This window comes from Galeopterus variegatus, unplaced genomic scaffold (assembly GCF_000696425.1).
Source record: "Galeopterus variegatus unplaced genomic scaffold, G_variegatus-3.0.2 Scaffold2070, whole genome shotgun sequence".
Taxonomy (NCBI): Eukaryota; Metazoa; Chordata; class Mammalia; order Dermoptera; family Cynocephalidae; genus Galeopterus; species Galeopterus variegatus.
Window position 1 is genome coordinate 213,192 of NW_007728181.1, and position 21,680 is coordinate 234,871.

Genomic DNA, 21,680 nt, shown 5'->3' on the forward strand with positions numbered 1-21,680 from the left:
TTTTTATATCAATGAGAAAACATATTGTTTTCTTTACAAAGGTATTTTAAAAGATAATTAGTGATCCAAATATAAATTGACTCAACTTTGTGAGGTGTTACCTTTGCAAATAAATCAACTGGAGTGACAAGCCATCAGTCTGGAATATAGGAAGTAGAGCATGCTCATTTGCATATGTATTTTCATATCTTTGACAAACCCATTCTCAAATACGAGTTATTGAATGACAGGTACTTTGCTTCTCTGTCATTTTACCCACAGTGCCTAGAACAACAGTCATATATGTAAAGGTTGTATACTATACAAGGGTGCAGACAATGGATTAAAATAAGTGAAATCTAGTTCATGTCTACTCACAAGTCAAGTTCCAGAGGGGCTGTGTCCACCCAAAAGAGGCATTTCTCATAATTTTCCAAAAGACATTGTTGAATCACATATGATACTGCTATAATATTGACAGGAATCTAGTAGGAGCTTAATAACCACTTATTTTTGATATATGAACAAATTGCTCTTATGAATCGCTATTCTCACCCATGTGCAACAGATAACACCTACATTACAAATAACTCTCTGCCTGGTAGCTGATAAGTTCATTTGGTATTAATTACTTTAATTGTATTTATTTTTGCATGGAGAAAGAAAAACACAAATGCGAAAAAAAAATCTTAGAATTGAAGAAACAGTGATTCTTTCTGGTACAGAAATTTTTTCATACAATATGTTCAGCTCATTTATTACCTGTACTTATTTGATGTCAAAGACCAAAAAAACAAACAAACAAACAAACAAAAAATCCACCCAGTGATTTTGTGATTTTGAATTGATGAGGACTTGATGGTGGGGAAGAAAGACTGCCACAAGGATTATTTAGGCAAATTATAAAAGTAGAAAAGACACATTGAGAGCATTTAAGAGTGAGAAGAGGTATAGGCTGGCCTCACAGAGACTACCTCCCTCTTTTACATGGAACACCTCTGTCGCTCTCTGTGCATATATTTAGTTTGATTCTTTGCAGATGAGCTTCCTCTACTTTCTTGATATTGCAGCTCCTCAGTAATTTTGTGTTGCTTTGGCTTTGGCTTTCTCTGACGAAGACATCAGCTTCATTTGCAAATAGCTTCTCAGCTCATGTGCCAATCATGGTCGCTGTATCTCTCAGTTAACCTTCCTGGGAAAGGATCTGTTAAGCTCTGGCTCACCTCCCTGTGAATGTCCAACAGCTGGGTGTGTCGGCAGGCAATGGAGGAACCGGGGTGGTCACATGGTCAGCTATGCTATGTCTCAAGGAAGAGTCTGTAGGAAGAGCAGTCAGTAAACATTTGCACTGGGATCAGTTTTTCCATCAACTCTCGACATATTTTCTCATATTAAATAAAGTTGTTTCCATGTTTTGTACATCAAGTCTTAGGAAATGGTGGTGCTTTTTTAAGGAATGTTAAGCTACAGTATGTGGATAGAATTGAGGTCTATGAACTTGGACTGGAAAAATAATTACATCTTTATTTTCATTCACCTATAGCTATAATTATGCATTGTTTTCAATTATAAGTGTAATTCACAAAGCCCAGGAATAGCAGTACTTGTCACTTTGTCACTAATGGAAATGATGGATAATTTTATATCATGTTTCAGTCATTGCATATACATAAAAATACTAGTTATGCTCATCACCACTTTGAAATTATCGTAGTTAAAAATCTGACACTAAATCCTGTTAGTTAACATGTTAGAAAAGAAATCATATATTACTGTATCACAAAATTAAAAAAAAATGTTTTGTATATTGTATTTCAGTGTAATTGGTTTCATTTAAAATCCTGTGAATTTTATTTCATGCTTTTAAAAGCATTATTATGTGAATGGGTTCTTAAGCTTCATCACATACCAAAGAGGTCCATGGCACCAAACGGCTGAAAATTCCTGCTATACAAATATAATCACACCATACTTCCTGAATTTTCTAAAAGCAGTTCCTTATTTGTGAATGGGTTTTGAAATGTCTGCCTTTTGCTACTACATGTACAAATTAAGTAAATCTAAATATATTTAATTAGAAAATGTATATATTTATCTAATATATATGTATAATCATGACTAAATAAGAAATTAATCATGTTTATATATAAATATATGTTCATATATACTCAATCATGAAACTGCAGTGTATATGGTATGATTTTTATGGTTCATAAATACATGGTTGTAGATTTAAACTTTTGCAAAATCTTACCATAATAACCATACACGCAGCTATATCACAAGCATTAAATCTTAAGGCTATGATACATTACTTGAAGCTCAATGCTCTTCTTTTCACAGGCTACTCAGAAGGAGATTGAGAAACAGAAAGTTCACCTGAAAAGTGTCACAGAGCTGGGAGAGGCCCTGAAAATGGTTTTGGGCAAGAAGGAGACCTTGGTGGAAGACAAGCTCAGTCTTCTGACTAGTAACTGGATAGCTGTCACTTCCCGAGCAGAAGAGTGGTTAAACCTTTTGCTGGTAAGAAATGAGGCCGGAAGCTTTTTCACCTCTCTCTGTCAAGAGACAAAATATACTTATGTAATTTTAATTTTCTCTAATAATATTTGTGTTTGAAAATTCCTCATCTACACATATATTCTTGCTGTTAATTCAGTATCCATAACTATATTTTAATATATTTTCTCTGTTTTTGCTGTATTCTATATGGAGATCCCACTTAAGTGTAATTTGAATGACACTATATTTTTTTCATTTTAAAATTTTAGAAAGTAGGACAAATTCTTTAAGAATATTTTCTAACCAATAATGTCATGGTATGTCTCTGTGCAATTAAGGAATATCAGAAACACATGGAAAGCTTTGACCAGAATGTGGATCACATCACAAAGTGGATCACTCAGGCTGACATACTTTTGGATGAATCTGAGAAAAAGAAACCCCAGCAAAAAGAAGACATTCTTAAGGTAGCAAATAAAATATTACGAAAAGTAATTTTCAAACTGCACAACAGTTATGTCAATCATCTTTGTCCTAGAAGATACCAAAGACTCTTTAATGAGTGAAAAACTTTCTTCATTCCTTCTTTTCTCCCTCCCTCCTTCCCTGCCTTTCTCCCTTCCTTCTTTCCTTCCTTCATTCTTTTCTCCTTTGAATGAGAATTAATGACTTTGAAGAGTTTTGTAATCTTGATATCTGCCCAAATCCACCTCTCATCTAATTACACCCAATTTAAACTTCACTCAAAAAGGAATTACAGGATTTATTTTGGTATCGTATTGCAAAGACTTGCCTATTTTAATAGTAGTACTGCATTCTTGTATCTAACACAAACACCAGTTTTTCCTCATCATTCATTCAGCCCATCTGGGTAAACCTCTGAAATCTAATCATCTGGATATTTTGCCTATGTGATATCCAAATCTTAGTAATTAGTCATAATGCTGGAGTTATATAAAGCTGATTTTTAAAAAATTTTTAACAACATGTAAAGTAAACATGGATTCAAGTTCTGTCTTTTTGTATTGAAGCTAATTATTAAAACATCCTGTCTTCTTTCTCAAAGGCAACTTAGTCTCTCCTTTGAAAAAATGGTTCCTGTAAAAGAATGTGAGAGGTATAATGTGAAAATGTATCTTATTGACACTACATTATTTCTATTTGATGACATCTTTCTCAATTAAATAGGATTAATTAAATTTTAACAAATCTTAGTATATGTGCTGCCGAGGCGAGCACTAACTAATCTTATTTAAGTTAGTGATTCCTTATTTTGTTTTGCAAAAATTTTTGATAGTTTTTATTTGACTAATGGGTTACTATTTAAAGAACACTCAAAAATCACAGTTTCCACCTATACAATGTATTCTTTTTCTTTTTATGCCATTAATATTTTCCATAGATTACAATTTATTTTTGATGAAAAACTGTAAATGCATTTCAGGCTATCACCAAAATATATTTACCCTATTGTCTGAACTGTATTTTGATGTGGATCTCTATTGTGCTCTGCATTTTCCATTGATGTGTAGTCAGGGATGTCACCTTATGGTGAAATTCTTTCAAGGTCTTTGGAATAATAGGAACTGAGTTATCTAACTTACAGATTCAGTGAACCCTTGGGTCATGCAGAACATTCCTCAATACCTATGTATGTGACACAGAATCGATATCCATTAAAAAATTTTTTTTCGGTGGCACTCTATATAATAAAGAGGAACTTATAAGTATCAGGAAGGAATAGAAAAATATTCTTCAGCTAACTTTTCTTCTGAGCACATATTTAGGTTCTTCCACAGTTATTAAATTCAGTAAACATAGATAAAATAAGACTAAATATAAGATATTATGATGTAGACAACGTAGAGAAAAGTCAGGAAAACATCTCTGTCTTTAGACTAAATAAACACAATAAATAGACATGCATCAAATTCAATTAATGACATTGACCTCTTTTTCTGGGATCACACACATTCTCGCTCTAGTCCTATTTTAAGGAAGTTGTCTTCCTTCCTTGCTATTCTTCTGCATGTTCTCTCTCTCTCTCTCTCTCTCTCTCTCTCTCTCTCTCTCTCTCTCTCTCTCTGTCCCTGTCTCTCTCTCTCGCCTTCTCCCCCCCTTTCTCCCCTTTCTCCCCTCTCTCCCCTCTCTCCCCTCTCTCCCCTCTCTTCTCTCTCTTTCTTCCCCCTCCACTTACATTAATTACTAACTTTAAGCCCTGTCTCTTGCTCACGGAATATAGCGTTTAAAGGCTGAAATGAATGATATGCGCCCAAAGGTGGACTCCACGCGTGACCAAGCAGCAAACTTGATGGCAAACCGCGGCAACCACTGCAGGAAAGTAATAGAGCCCCAAATCTCAGAGCTCAATCATCGATTTGCAGCCATTTCTCACAGAATTAAGACTGGAAAGGTAGGAAGATCTACTCCAAGGTGGAAACTAGTGCTAAATGATCTCTTACGAAGGTTGCACAGAGCTCTGAAGGGGGCAAGCAACCCCCACAGCACGGTTTTCAAAAGGAAAATGAAGGCCAAAATGTATTTAAGGAAACTTTACCACTGACTATCATGAGAGATAAATATTTTGCGTGCACTCTCTCTCTCACTCTTTCTCTCTCTCTTTCTGTCATTTTTTTTTTTTTTTGCCTGCCAAAGCAACTCTAGAACTTCATTCTGCACTGGTTTACATATGTACTTTCAAGTGTCAACCAAAAGCAAAGTAACAAATAGCATGCTGCAGGCCGAAAGGAAAAAAATAAAATAAAAAAGCACAAAATACATCCATCTAAAGAAAACACTACTGATATATTTTGCAAAATATAATATTGCTTGTGTATAATGTAGACCAAATATCCAAAATGAGGCCTTGTACATCTTTTGCACGACCTAGGATGTTTGTACCATTTTAGTGGTTGTGCATGTGTGTGTGTGTATTTAACTTGGTCTTGCTAATTGAGGACACTTACTTTGACAAAATCCATTTGGCTATAATGAAATGCTCAAGCCATGAAAACAAATGATTGCAAAGCTTATCTAGCCTAATTTTTTATAATTTTATATGCCTGTTTATATTTATTGTATGTAATAAAGAATGGGGATATGGAACTTTTGCATGATAACCTTTATATTTATGTAACATTTAATGAAGACAAAATATTACCTAATAACTAATTTGCCAAAATATATAGTACTATAGAATTTTGACTCTGTGAGGAAGATTGAAACAAAAGGAATTACCCCAAATTTATATAATGTAGTTTGACACATTTTTCAACATATATGGTATGATTACAAATATAAAATGTAGTATATAAAATAAATACGTGTATTAGGTATATAGATGATTGCTAGAAATTTTATTTGAGAAAAAATGTTATTGAAATATTTGTGATAAAATGCAATGCAACGCATCATGTAAGTATTGATTACTAGAAAAAATAGAAGAATGCATTCAAAAATTATTTTGATGAATGTGGACACCCAATAGTATAATTATTTCACAATTCCTACACTTTCTAAGGCATTAAAATGTATCATCATATTATACATAATAGTACAAATTAAAAGTAGTTTCCAAAATATATTAAGTGCAATCTGATGAATTCTAAGCAGTTTATGCACATGAAGCATAGTTACCCTTCAAAACTCTCATTTCCGAAACAAAAAGTTGTTAGCTTATCTTAATTCATTGCTACTTATTTGTAATAGTTAACTTCTTAGTGCTCCTCATATGTATATATAGTTTTTCAATAAGTCATTATTACTTGAAAAAAAAATCTGATAGGCCTGGAATTTTATTTTCAGAATATATTCTTTTTTTTTTTCTTTTTTTAAGAATTTACTCTGCTATTTAAAAAGACAATTGCTTTTACTTCTGGAGAGATCAATGGCTTATTTAATACCTAAACAACCAAAGGAGGCTTATTTCAATAATATAAAAAATGCTACCACTTCATTACTAAGTTTTTTATTCTCCTATATATGTATGTATTTTTGTAAATACATATACATGTATTTTTAATAAATCACTAAGCTATAGAATATTTAAGAGAAAACAGAGTATTATTAAGATACATTATGTTACAAGATTGTGACACAAAGATATGAAAAGTGGATATAATTCATCCTCTACCATAGAAGAGACAGACTTGGTCAAGACAAATGTGTTGTCAAGACAATTTTGTGAGATTTTGTTCTACATTTTGCACGAATTTGTGAGGATACATCCAGAACTCATGCATCAAGTGAGCCACTGGATGCACTTCTTTTATTTTCCCTACCAGAACAAGGCATAAGAAATTTTAAGTCATGTTTCTAATTGCATAATAATTGACAGAACAATCACATTTTTACTTTTCAAATATTCCTTTTTCTCTAAATTAGTAAAGAAAACTGGGTGCAATAGTTACCACATTTGGGGGCTCTGAGGAGATAATTACACTCTATCATGAGGAAACCAAAAACAGAGATATTGTCTGACAATTTTCTCAATTATTTATCATATTAATTATGATATCAAGCTTCCATTGTGCTAAAGAGTATATGAAGATAAAAGGACATAAAGATACTTGCTTAATAAATATCTGCTTACAAACACAAAAATAAATACTTATTGCAATCGTAAAATATGTTTGAAACTGGTACATCTTCATGGGGATGTTCAACTAATGGTGAGATAATCTCAGCAGAGAGAAGAGTGGACTTAGAAATCTGAATTCTGGGCCTAACTTGGTGAGTAATAGGCAGAACATGTGATTTCTCTGCATATTCATTTCAGTGTTTGTAAGATAAGGGAGTTAACCTAGATCAGTTGTTTTTAAAAGAAAAACTATCCCCCAACCCCCACAAAAGGGTTGTTATTGAAAGTGTAATGAATAAAATGTAAAATAATGTATTTACTAGATAGGGGTGGGATTTTTGCTATTTTATCTTTCTTCTTCCTAGAATGAGTGCAGGAGATAGAAGTTATGTCCTTAGGATATGATGTTAAGTTTCTGTGTTAGATTAGTTCAGAATTCCCTGATAGTTCTAAAATTTGGCAGTTCAGTAATCTTCTGTTGATACAATACGGACTTTAAAATGTTTAATGGCTGTGTGTGTGTTTGCTTATGGAGTAGGGGAATTCTGGAAATGCTGGAAGTCTTAGAGTTGGCCTTTGATCTCAAAATGAGCTACCTTATAGTAGAGTTTATGCAGGGTAAGATTAGGTTGGAATGTGACTTTTCTATGGTTGAGTCTGTGGCCAGGTTTCATAGAGGAGAATAATTTAAGGAAAATCTATGGGGATAAAATAAACAAACAAGCAAAAGTAGGTTTGTCCTGAATATGGGTGGATCATAGAGTCAGTGTAAGAACTAATTCCAAGATAACCTTTCAAAGGTCAACTAGGTAGGGCAATTGAATAAAGCAAAAGCATATTTTGAAAACTCACTGACATCTCCTTGATTTACTATTTGGTGAAGAATACAAAGTTGGGTGCTCCCATGTGTCCTGCAAGGACTGTCCATTACAAGATATGCCAAAACCCAGACAGCAATATGCATTGCAATGTTTGGTTCAAATTGGCTGAGGACATGTCCATACAGATGCAGCTTTCTGTAGTGGCAATTTTAGCCTTCAGTGAGGAGTGTTATGGTGAGAAGAAAAGGTATTTAACTTGAAGCCACAAAAATTGTTTTGAGTATTAGCTGATCACATTACTATTTATGTGATCTTAAATATGCCCCTTTACTTCTAAGAGCTTATTTTCATCTGCAAAATTAATAAGATAATGCCTGTCTTATTTGAACCTCAAGATTGTAGTGAGGGACAATGACGTAAGGTATGTAAACACATACATTTAAAAAATCTATTAATTAGTTTACAGATATAAACTGGTAAAAAATCATTAATTTCAATAATTATTCCATCTTCATATATTAGACTCGAATGGCCACATTTTGAAAGTTGAGACATGAATTGATAGGAAAAAGGAAATGGAAGCATAGCTGATTTCTTCTAGTCTCTGAATGCACTGGAGTCAAGAAATCATGTCTTTGCTATTTCCATGGCAAGAACAAGCTTTACAGATAATAAAGTGGACCAATCTAAGAAGTATGAGGAAGTTCTGCTTTCCCCAAATACAACCCTTAAAACCATGAAATGCTACCACTTCCCATTTATTTAGGTTACCCAAGAGTATCCAATGGCTTTAAGAAAGTTTAATCTTTCCTAATCTGTGTAATATCAGTCTGATAAAATGGCAGTTTTAATGGGGAGGATCAGAGTTATAAAAATGAATCAGAGATAATTTTCGAACCCTGAGTAAAGTTGATGGCATCAATGAGGAGAGACACCGTGTCCCAACTCTCTTTGCCTTAGGGCCTGTGAGCATAGTGGCATGTCTAGGGGTGAGTGATAGTAACAGGAAAAGGAGATGAAAGCATAGAAAGTGTAATGAGAAGGCAGAAATGAAGTGACTACTTAATCCTATTGCTTATGGTACTGCTACCCCTTTCCATCCTCTCAGAAGCCAAATTGTAGAAGAGGAGTCAGTAATTTGTGAGAGATGATAGTTGAGGTGGATCTTCGAGGACTAATTAAGGAAGAGTTGGGAAAAGGGAGAAATCTGGATGAACTCTCATCAATCATATACTATTTTCAGATCACAATGTTTGGTACTGTGGGAATTCTATTACTAGGTAAGATGTGATGGATTCAAAGAGTTTGCTGTTTAATGGTGGAGTATACTATGATCATGGATACTGGGATACTCATTCGTGCATGATAAGTGAATTTAGCAGCCACTCCAGCAATACAGAAAAGGTAATTATTCAGGATACACTTATTAAAAAGTATTCAATGGAGGTTTAGTTCAGTTTGCTTGTAGAATAGAGGACATGGAGCGTGAAGCTTAGTTGTGAATGGTAAAACTGTAACAGGATGATTAGACACAGTATGAAGAGATCATGAGAACCAGATTAATAGTTTATGCTTAATTCAGTAGGCAATGAGGAGTTCTTGACTTTTTGTTGTTGTTGTTGTTGTTGTTTTCATGCACTACTGAAAGATTAGTCTAGTGGTCGTTATGAGGAGAATTCAAATGAGGTAGTAGGGTATTCTGTTAGGAGGCCATCACAATGGTCTAGATGAGAGACAGTGATGCCTCAAATAAAGGAGCAAGTATGGGAATGGAAATAACGTGTCAATCTAAAGCAGTGACTCTCAACTTTTTGTATGCTCTTGGAGGAATTGTTAAAACACAGATTGCTGAGCCCTACACTCAGAGATTCTGACTCAGTAGGTCTTGGGTGGAGCCCACAAATTTGCATTTCCAACAAGTTTTCATTTGATATTGTTGTTAATGGTTCAGTTACCACACTTTGAGAACCACTATTCCAGAGACATTAAGAGCTAGCCTAACGTTAAATTATTACATATAAGAGACAAGAAGGTGATGAACTCAAAAATGACTTGGGACTGAAGATTGACCGAGTGGGAAAGTATGCAAATAAATTTCAATAATAAGATATACATTGAGATATATTTTTCATGTTGTAATAGTTTTAAAGTATTTTGACAAAGCAGACTTTACTAGCTATGCCCTATTAATATGGGCAATTATTTTGCTTTGTTACAAAATAGTATAAAATGTGTACACATAATTTGACTAGTTAGACTGGGTTTTCTTCTAGAGATTTAGGAATACTTCACTTTTCTAAGGAGCTAAGATATTAAATTATTGGCCCTGAAATTGATACTAACCAAAATAAAAAGTGATCTTATTTTCTCTCTGTCTTTCATCCTTTACTAAGACTTATGTTATAGGATATATGTCCCATATGTTCTTTAATTTCTGTAGGGGTCTTGAAAATTGCTACTACAATTCATGTAGCAGTTTCTATATAAATGTAATGCAACTATAATATGAGATTTGGATAATCTGACATCATGTATTTAAATATTCATTATTTGATTGCTATAATAATTATAAAGTGTCAATTTTTTGACCCCCAAACAGTGTCAACAGATGTAAAAGTAATCATTTTTTAGACCAGAGACTTTCAGATGTGTAGGGGGTGATGAAAAAGACAGCGAGTTTTTCATATAATCTAGAATATTGAAAAAGAAAAAAAAAATGGTTGGGTCTAATCTATCTTAAAATGTGGTTTTATATGTGAAAGCTAATTGAACAGTAGTTTAACAGTAGTTGAACAGATATGTTTTCTCTCCTAAACGCCAGTGGGAAATAAATGATGCGTCTTATAAATGTGATATAGAATGCCAAATTAAGATTTATTGGATTTGAAAATTTTAATTAAAACCTAACTTCCTGTAATCAACTTTATCAGTACAAATATATTGATCTTTTTCTTATTTGCAGTCTTTTTTAGTTATGTTCTAACTGGTGGTAACCTTCTCTAACATAAAAGAACACAGTCCATTAATTGGTACAGTTATTCTTGATATATAAATATCCCTTGTTAGTAAAATTTTCTACAAAGAAATTTTTAAAAGCATAGATGAAAACTCAGGTAAATATTGCATAATTTGTAGAGAATTAAATATTTACAGCAAATATCCTCAGATATTAGTAACAGATTATTACCCAAACTACTAATTTATTTCACTGAAATAAATAAGAAATAAATGAATGTATCAAGAATTCCTATGCCCAAACATTTTTTTTCTTTACTTTTAATTGACTATCTGTGTAACAAGGTTAATTCCACTGGAACATTGATAATAAATCTCTTACGTAATCACATAAAATGTTTTCAAAGTAAATGTGTAATTGAGTTTGGTGAGCAGTATCATTTGATGGTACTGAGTCTTATTCGCATGACATTTGAAATGACTAAAGCTATTTGGTGATTCCTGGTTGTCGTCTTATAAAATGGAAAATTATTCCCCTTATCAGTGTCAGCAGATGCAAAAGTAATTGCTTGTGGGACCAGAGACTTTCAGATATTTATAGGGGACTATGAGAGAGCCAGTTATTGCCCAACTTCTCACAATTAGATTGTCTGGTTAGAAAATATTAGCTCCCAATCCATTGCTTTGTCCATGCCAACATGCTGACTCTCAGCATAGTTTACCTCTATTTATGCCAGTAAATATTTATTTTTGGTCTATTAAGTGTTACTATAAAAATATCCAACTTCACTTCAAATACAGTGATTTTACTGCATTTCATATTAAAAACCAGAAAGGATTGAACAAAATTATGGAAGGGAGTTAAAAGGAGGAAGGAATGGAAGGAGCGAGGGAAAAATGATAAAAGAAAAAAGAAAAAAAATAAATACATCCAAAAGAAGTTAAAAATACAAAATTTTCAAAAATGTTATGTGTCTGCTCTTAATTTAAGAGTGTCTCTCCCATTCCCATATATTTAAAGTCAAATCCTTTCTTCTTTCTCATTTGCTACTATTAAACTCATGTAATCATGAAATAGAGAAATAACTCAAATTTTCTTAAACAGTGGGATAATTCTTCACCCACCAATATATCAACCAACCAATATATTTTGTATACAATTCTGCAATGTGTAACCATAAAATTAATCTCATCAAGATCAGTAGGGATGTACTGTATAATATCCTCCAATTAGCCTCACCAACTGGCTACATTTTTACAATTTTTTCACTAAATGATCAAAGGTAAATTAGCACTTTACCTAATATCAAAAGAATGCAACCAATGAAATGTCACTATTCTGAGTCAATTTGTTTAATTTGAAAAAATCTATATTTTTTGTGATTTGCTTTAATAAGTTTAAAATAAGAGAATACATATGTCCATAAGCCACTTTATTTGATCACCTTTGTTCTAGCATAGATGTATTTTTTTCAGTACTCTATCTTTGTAAATTTCCTTTCTTCTACAGATAGAATGATTTGAAATAACTCTTCGTATCATATCAGTAGTCTGTCTTTTCTGTGTTATAGGATGTTACTGGTCCTTGGAACATTATTCATTTTGGTTTCCATTCCTTATTCCTACCTTATTTTTCTGTATTAATATTGTAATGATAAATACATTTTTAAGGCTGCAGAATGGAAAGAAGAGAGTAATTGAGTTAAAGCTATTTTAAACCAGCCTGTAGCACTTGGATTATTTATTTTCAATTTAGATTTTAGTATTGCTTGAATATAGAGGTAATTTATCATGATTACTGAGATTCCATATTCCAGATTAACAAATGTTTATTTTGTTGTCTGTGTAAACACAGTCATTATTATGCTAGTGTATCTTTGCATGCTAAAGTAATATTTAACCAAAAGAAAGCTTACATTTTAAAATTGATAAAGTGTATCTGAGCATGAATGCTTTCAATTTACAATGAATCAGTTTGTAATTGATTTTGCTTTTCTTCAGCCTGTTATTCTTTGTTAACTTGTTATATAAGTCACCTTTAATGCCAAAACTTCAACAAAGCCTTAAATTTCATTAATCCTTCAGTCATCCAACAAAGCACAATTAATAGTTGTGAAGCAATTTGAAAAAAAACATTAAAAAATCAAGGAAAACAAAGTGTTGTCTTTCTCAGTTTCTCTGTCTCTTCTTTCTTTTGTGTCCATTTATCTGTTTATTAAACTTCCGTATGTTCTACTTTATATGTATTTTGCATGACTGCACAATCATGCTAAAGCTCTTAAAATGAAGAGGTAGGTAAAAAATTAAATTGTGCAAAACCTGTGCTTTGTGTATACTCATACTTCCTTCTACAGTGTTATAACTTTTGTTTGATTATTTTCTTTATATTCTAAAATCTATCCTGTGTGCCCTGTCTAAATTGTGAGATTTAATTGTGATCCTAGGTCTTCTGTGGTCATATATTTCCGCTAAAGTCAACAGAAATAATTTACCCAATAATTAAGGTGATTTATCAATCATTGCCTTCAACTGCTTTAGACAATTTATCATAATTCTGGATTTAAAAAGCAGAAATTATGTATTTTATGTTTTAAAATTTGGTAACTCTTAAGACTGAACTATTAAAATATAGATAATTCCTTATATGCATTTCTTTTATAATGTTGCATAAGAATTTCAAATTATAAAGACAATGAAGACCACCAAGGGATGACATGTAAAACTTTATTTTGTTGGAAAAGTGTTTTCTATATTAGAATTGTCGTGACCTAATGGTGAACTAGTGAACTTTTAAGGAAAGCAATTAAGTTTTTCCAACTCTTTGTGTCTGAACAAAAAGTATTAATCACATTGATGTAAATAGCTACTCTGATACTGCTAACAACGTAGTTAAAACAATTTGGTTGATTACTTATGGTTATTTTGGTTATAAAATTGGTTACTTAATTCAATTAATATATAAATATTTCTAAAACTAGTGACTCATATAATAAGCACCCTTTCTGTACAAATTTTTAAAAGATTATATTTGCTATGGAAAAATAGTATAAGACATATTGCCAACTTCAAGCATTATAAATGTGTTTAGGGAGACAAAGCATATATTCTTGAAAGTCAAATAATATCATATTCCAGTATATAACAAATAGTGCAACATAATCTAGGTTTACACATAAGTGAGGAATAGAGACTTCCAATATAACGGGTCAAACCTGCTTCCATAAGTATTCCTATACTCAGAGGGCTTTCTGAGAAATTTGTTTCAGAAAACATAATGCAAGTAGATGGGGCCGATATTATAAGAATAATATAAATTCACTAAAATTTATTAAATAAAAGATATTATGTCTATTGTTAATACATTATTCCTGTAACATATTTCAAATTAATAATGTGCTATTGGTTCTTTTCAATGTCATGGTTATAATAGTTACTATAGATTTATACTGTTCCATAAGGTAGCCGTGGAACACGTGGCCAGTGAACATTTGAAATGTGGCGACTTCAAATTAAGATGAGCTATAAGTGTAAAATACATATTGATTTTGAAGACTTATTATGAAAAAATTAATGTAAAATATCTCATTAGTAATTTTATATTGATTATAGGTTTTTATATGATAATATTTTGGACATATTGGTGAAATAAAATATATTAAAATTAAATGTTACCTGTTTTTTATTTTTTTAATATGACTATTAGAACATTTTAAATTACATATATGAATTGTATCATATTTCTATTGATCTGCACTACTATAAACATTTTATTTCAATTTAGAAGAGAGAATTTACTGTAAGATGATTAAATTTTAGGAAAGTATCCATGTGAAAAGGGTCTCATTTCTATAATATAACTTAATGCTTGTACATCATCATCTGGTCTCTGCTTGTGTTCTCCCATAAGCAACAGGAAACTCACTAATTTAAAATTAGTGCTTTAAAAAAAATTGTGACCCTAATCAGTTGTTTTTATATTATCCTAAAAATTCAGGCTCCATATAATTTCAGCCCATTCATTCTACTTATTCATTTTGTAACCACACAGAATAATTCAAATCCAAATCTACATAATGGCCTGTTTACAGAGTAGTTTTTGATTGGGAAATCTAGACCTTATACATCCTACTAATAAAGTCTAAGTTTTCATTATCTTGCCTGAATAAATAGTTATTTATTTTGTAGTAGTATCTCCTAAAGTCTTTTTGCATCTGCTTATTTACTTATTTGTTTATTTTAGTACCTGGTGGTATCATGTTGTTGCTAACATTTGTGCAGCAGTTAATATATTTCTACGTGTGAAGTGATGACTGGTCAGTTTTTTAAAAATTTTCTACTTAGAAACTCCAAGTCATTAAAGGACATCTTGAAATGTTTATTCTGCTGTCCCATTATTAGTCATTCATTCACTTATTTTCTTCAAAAAATATTTATGAGTACCTACTATGTACCAGAAATGACTTTAGGTTAAACAAGAAACTCCTCATCTTCATGGGGTGTTCATGGAACTCATCTCACTGACTTTGTATTATTTGCATGCATTGTTGTGTCTCCAAATAATTCCAGATAAAAATACTGCACAGGGCAAAACAAATTCAAAGCCGTTTGGCATCCTCCTTGAGACCACTTTCTACATTATTTCAGGTTATTTAATCAATAGTTTTGTTGTTCAGAGTGATACAACTTTACCAAACTGCATTCTAAATTTCTCCATGTTCACCATTAAAATTTTATGATTTTGTCAAATCCCTTGGTAAAATAAAAAATCACCATGCCAACAAGCATTTATCTTATTCTTCAAAAATCAATATCTTCGAAAGAGAAAAGTCTTGAACAGAGCCAGTGGCTGGGTATGATTTTAAGAGAAAACAATAAGAGCCAAGATGTATTAAGCATTTATTTATGTTAGATGGATACATAGGATTTTGAGAGAAAATAATAATAACCAACATTTACTGAGCGTTTATTACATACCAGACACTATTCTAACATATTTGGCCCTCATAACAGCCCTATAAGGTAGATATTCTTACCCTTGTGTTATAAATAAAGAAACTGAGGCTCAAAATTTGTATATAACTTGTTCAGGGTCTTTTGGGTAGAAAATGGTGAAGTCTGAATTCAACCCATGCATTCTTATTTAGGAGCTTATGCTCTTAACCAGAAGATGAAAAGCATTCTAAGGACCTTGAGGGAGGTATAGCCAAAGAAGATCACCAAATGCCTGGCAAGAAAGGTCAATATTAGTAGCAATATAAGGCTGGAAAGGTCCTTGGGGCAAAATTAGGGGAAGTCTTGACCATCATGCTGGTGTTTGGATTTTATTCTCTTTGTACTCAGTAGATGCATAAGATTCTTGAGCAGAGAAATAGCATAATGAAAGTAATGTTTTTGGAACATATTGACCTGATCACTGTGCACAGGCTGATACTGGTTTAGCAAGAAAAATATTGTACAACTGTAATGAGAATGAATTTACACTTATTTGATATTTAGTAGACATTAGTGTGAGATGTTCAACAATAACATAATTTAAGGTTTAAGCCTAGATGGCTGTGAAAATGGTCTTTTATAACAGAACTAGGGAAGTTGGTATTTCAAGTGGTTTGCAGGAAGTTCATGAACTCAGTCCTGGACATGTTGAACTTCAAGTTAGATGCTTGTTGGCCAATTGAGAGTTTAGTTTGGAATTCAAAAATGAGGTCGCAGCTAAAGATAAAGAAAGATTTGGGCGATATGAAAAACATGGCTAAATTCATGGAAGAAAATACAACTCGTTATGAAAGAAGCCTTGGGAAAGAGGTGGAGATTACCAAGTTTAGAGCCTTTGAAACTACTCTGGGTACGTGGAGAGATGAGCTAGAGAAGAAGCAGGGGAATAGGGCAGAGAAATCTGACTGCAAGTAGATCCATGTTATTCTGCTATCCAACTACATGACAAAAGTTATTTCAAATATTGTTCATCCCTGTACATTCACAAAATTGTGTAAAACAGCCCAGTTGCTCTTATTAAATATTAGTAAATATGAACAAAATTTAATAACATAAAATACCACCAAATTGGTACTATGTATATGATTGTAGAGAGTGTTAATCTTTTTACTTTTGCAATCCCTTGAACAATATACGATTTTAAAGTATAGAAGTCTTCTAATAATACAGAGATTGAAGCATCCTTTAAACATATTTGTAGTACTACCAATCTGTACTGGTTCAAGAAACTATTATGACACTTCAAATTGCAAATTATCATTAAGATTTTAAAAACTAGTGATGTAATAAGTTACTTAAAAAATGTTCCATAAATCCTCTCTGAAATGTGTAGAAATGCCTAGAAGATATGCATTTATTTATGTTGCACATGAGAATCATATCCTCATGAATAGCATTTGCTTATTTACTTCTTTATTAGTAATAGACTACATTTAGATATTTGGTTTTTCCTTGAATACTTGTCCTCTAAGAGCTGTCATCTAATAAAAGTAGAAAAATTTATGACTGGAAATGTGATTGGGGAAGAGTAGGTGGGAATCAAACTTGATGAATAAGATCATTCTGGCATAAGACATTGCGAGTCATTTCTGAATTGGTTTACAAAGTGAAAACTTTAGCCCAGAAAGGAAGGCAGATTTCTGTGTTATCGATGGATTTTCAAAAGCTATCAATTATAAAATATATTCCAGTGTTTTAATGAAAAGAAATTAAATGCAGCATAAAGATCAAGAGAGTAAAATGTATTTTATTAACAGAATTTTAATCTAATAATTAAATCTTGCCTACTTGTTTGAGTACATATTTGATTTTCAATGCCTTTTCATTCATGTCTCCTTTTTATGTGTTTTGTTTAGAAAACCAAGGTATTTTAAAGTTTTTTTGAGACTGTGGTCATTATCAATTTAAAAATTAAGGAAACTGTGATGTTTGCAAGATTAAAAATCATATATTCAGATTCTTTATGTGAAATATTCAGGGTTCATTCATTTGAATTTATTAATGCCACCAAAGAAACCACTGTTAAGTCAAGCAAATTGCACTGTTTGTCTTACGACAGCCTGCCTGTCAGTTATGCCATACTAAAAATACCATTTAAAGAATCTGAGCAGATTGCCATGTAGTTTTTTCTAAGGATAAGGTGACAATTCTGCATTTTTACCTGAGGTTACTATTATTTGATGAATGAGGCAATTTCTGATGACATATTTACCCAAATGTTTTTTATAGCAGAATATTTAAAATAAGATCAAATACGACTTTAGGATATTAAAAATTAGCCCAGTCAAATATATGTAAATCGACTTTTGTTGATACGACAGAATGATGACTTGCATTACCTTGCATGTATGTTCAGCTCTGGTGATGTTACATGTTTGTCCTTATTTGAATCCTCAGGTACGGTTGTATTTCAAAACCTTCATAAAATATAATATGAAAATATTATGCATGTCATTAGTTTAGCAACAGGAGGTTTAGCAAATGTATTTCTTTTGGTTTGTTTCTAATAAAAAGTAATTTTGATTTAAATTAGCACTATCTTTTTTTTTTTAGGCCTCCATTCCTTTGAAGGAATTGGAGCAGTTTAACTCCGATGTACAAAAATTGCTTGAACCACTGGAGGCTGAAATTCAGCAGGGGGTGAATCTGAAAGAGGAAGACTTCAATAAAGATATGGTAAATTGGTTGTGATAAAAGTGTGAATGAACTCGGAATGAAAATGAATAAATATTTGCAAAGAAATTAGATAACTCAGGTCTCTAACTGAGTTCTAAGACCACACCTTGCACATTTTGTGATTCTAATGATTTTTATAAATGGAAAGTATTCTTGTCAACCTTTTACTTTGAATGCCAAATTATTATGATATGGTGATTCAGGAGCATATATTGATTCTAATAAATAGTTCAGAAATTTTGTTTTTACCTGTGCTATCTTCAAACTCAGAGGACAAAATGTAATCAGGAAAAAAAATGAGAGTCAAATCAGAAAACAAACTAGAAATTTAATAAGAAACTCACTACCATAGATGGCTGACCTTTTTTGTCAGTCATGTTTTTGGGAGTATAACCCTATTTCACAGAAGGGGCAGTTACACACAGTATAGACTTTGTTTATTTAAGTTTCCTATGAAGTTATTTTACCAGAAAGTTGAGGAAATGGTGCAGTATATGTCTAAAATGTGTATAAATTTATGCTGCTTATTTCATGGGAATAAAGAAATATGACTATGTGGCCTATTACCAACCTCAGAACATTCTTCTCCATCCTGATTAATTTCAAAGTGTCTTTTACATTTCTCTCTGGCTTGAATATTTCTGCATCACATCCCGATTCACTGACTTTTTTTTTTTCGCCCTTCACCCTCCTTTTCACAATTTCTTTTCCCCTCTTCCACTGCCGTCACTCCTGTGGCATTCTTAAACTTTACATGTATCAATGCTAGAGGCTTCTCAGACAATGCTTGAAAACGACATCAGAAGGCAATCTATCAATGTTAGATAATAGGCATGTGAAGCAATAGTAGAACTATCCCACCAGTCTTAGCTCCCATTGATATCAATTCTGACTTCCTGGAGCTGCCTCAATCAGTAGTCCCCATGTATGGGGTTTGGTGGCCTTGCCAACTCAGCTCGTGGAAAGGCAGACCAGAAGAGCCTTTCCAAGATGCTGACTTACAACTACCTCTATTTCATGTCAAAGAAGGAACAGAGGGCCCCAAGGTGGAAAGGGGTGCTGCTTACCTCTTGGGCTGACTACTGCCCCTGCCCTAGAGCCCTCACCTGATGTGCGGAAAGAAGTGAAATGGGTTTTATTTGTTTTAGTTTTTGTCTTCAGGCCTAGAAAATGCTGCAGAACTTTAAAAGGCATGTTAAACTCAGTAAGGTCTTTCACACAGAATAAATATATGTCTATAGTATGCTCTACACTTAATTAGACTATTAACCAACAAATCGCAGATAAAAATAATCCTATTCCCTCAAAACAAAATAAATCGGTCTTCAGTTGTGTGTTGAAGTTTAAGCATGCATTATAGATTTAAATATATAACATGTAATGCCATGAATAGGGCCATCCCACCTTGAGTGCACCCGATCCCATTTAACACCATGAGTAGTAATACACACTGTTTGTTATTCTTAGCTCATTGGCAAACCTTTGGTACCACTGCAAGGTGAGCCTCCTTCGTAGAAATTTTTATGTCCTGAATTGAAAGAAAAGAAGTTGCAGGTGAAAAATCACATGATCACATATGCAACTATATTAGACCAGCACTTATTCAAGTCATTTTTAAAATTATTCCTATTATTATTATTATTTATTTATTTTTTTTTTTTTGTGGAACCGAACCCATGACCTTGGTGTCATAAGTTTGCACTCTAACCAACTGAGCAACCAGCCAGCCCCAAGTCATTTTATTAAGTAAACAAAATTACAGTGTTGTTTTTGTAGTCTAAAAGAACAAAATGCACACTGAAAACTTTTAAGGCTATTTGTTCAATCCATATGTGAATACTTCTGTGATCTTATTTATTTAAACTTAACATGCCTATATGATATATTTTTAGAAATTAATAATTTGCAATATTTGACAGAAATTTAACACATTATTTTTGATGAATACCTCAATAGTTGTCCTAAATTTGCGCATTTAATTTTCAAATATAAAGCAGAGATTATCGGATAGAAATTAGTGTGCATTTAAAACAAAATATTTTCATTTAGTAGTGTGTTAATATTTTAAGATTTGTTGCTATATCACACATATAAATATACATCCATTTTCCTATATAGATCAGTTAATACTATAAATAGCAAGGTTAGTTTAATTCTCCAAACTTTTTAACTTTTAGAACTAATCTAAAAATCAAACAAAAGATACTTTCACAGCAATTCACTACTTGTCTGAAGTGATGAAGTACCTTACTCCTCCATCTTCCGACATATGCCTCTAAAATATGTGTTCTTTAGAACTAGAGGGGAGGACACTCATTTCTTTTCAAAATATAAAAGAAAAGCTATGAGAACAGTATCTTATGATATCATTCTCTGAAAGTTTTAAATTGGATTTTTTGTGTGTGTATAAATAACATGTTTTATTATCTGTTAACAATGTACAGCTTTCTTAAAACCAAAATGAAGACTGTACTTGTTGTTTTTAATCAGAGTGAAGACAATGAGGGTACTGTAAAAGAATTGTTGCAAAGAGGAGACAACTTACAACAAAGAATCACAGATGAGAGAAAGCGAGAGGAAATAAAGATAAAACAGCAGCTGTTACAGACAAAACATAATGCTCTCAAGGTATTAGAGCTAAAATTATAATGTACCTTGCCTGTGGGTTTTTTTTATATGTAGGGTAAAATATATTGTGCATAAATAAAATCTACTTAGGAATCTTAGACACCAGAAATTCAATTTTTTTCTGTTCATTGAGTGTGCTTTATTTAACACTTTCAAGTGGTGTCTGGTTTTGAAAGATGTGGTGCTTAAAAATTATGGGTTTTTGTTCAGGCAAATTTTTTGAGTAGTAATTGAAGGATATCAAAATTCATCATTCATAGTATTTATGCATTTAATTTTCTAATATACTTTATTTTTATAAGCTACTTTTGTATTTCTGTTGTAAAACTTGCTTAACTGCCAGAATAACTAATCTATATTTTAAAAATTATTCCTGCTTCCTTTACTGTATTGATTTCATTTATAATAGTTCCAATTTTTTGGTAACCTAATTATGTGTTTAATATGGCCTAGATTCCACTTTAAAAAAAAACAAAACTTGATCTTACCTTTAAGAGAGTCATTCTTTGCAGCTAAGCATCTACAAAAATAATCTTAATTCTCTTGAA

General features: G+C 32.1%; 1 protein-coding gene across 1 annotated transcript in view; it reads left to right on the top strand.

The window, feature by feature from the left end:
- LOC103596673 (dystrophin-like) overlaps positions 1 to 21,680 on the top strand; it is a gene marked incomplete at its 5' end in the record, with an annotated part of 285,255 nt that overhangs the window by 211,340 nt on the left and 52,235 nt on the right. Inside the window, 5 exons of the mRNA XM_008580348.1 lie at positions 2,323 to 2,502; positions 2,820 to 2,948; positions 4,724 to 4,894; positions 18,382 to 18,504; positions 20,995 to 21,132. Coding sequence (XP_008578570.1) covers positions 2,323 to 2,502; positions 2,820 to 2,948; positions 4,724 to 4,894; positions 18,382 to 18,504; positions 20,995 to 21,132 — 741 coding nt within the window. The remainder of the gene's footprint in view (positions 1 to 2,322; positions 2,503 to 2,819; positions 2,949 to 4,723; positions 4,895 to 18,381; positions 18,505 to 20,994; positions 21,133 to 21,680) is intronic.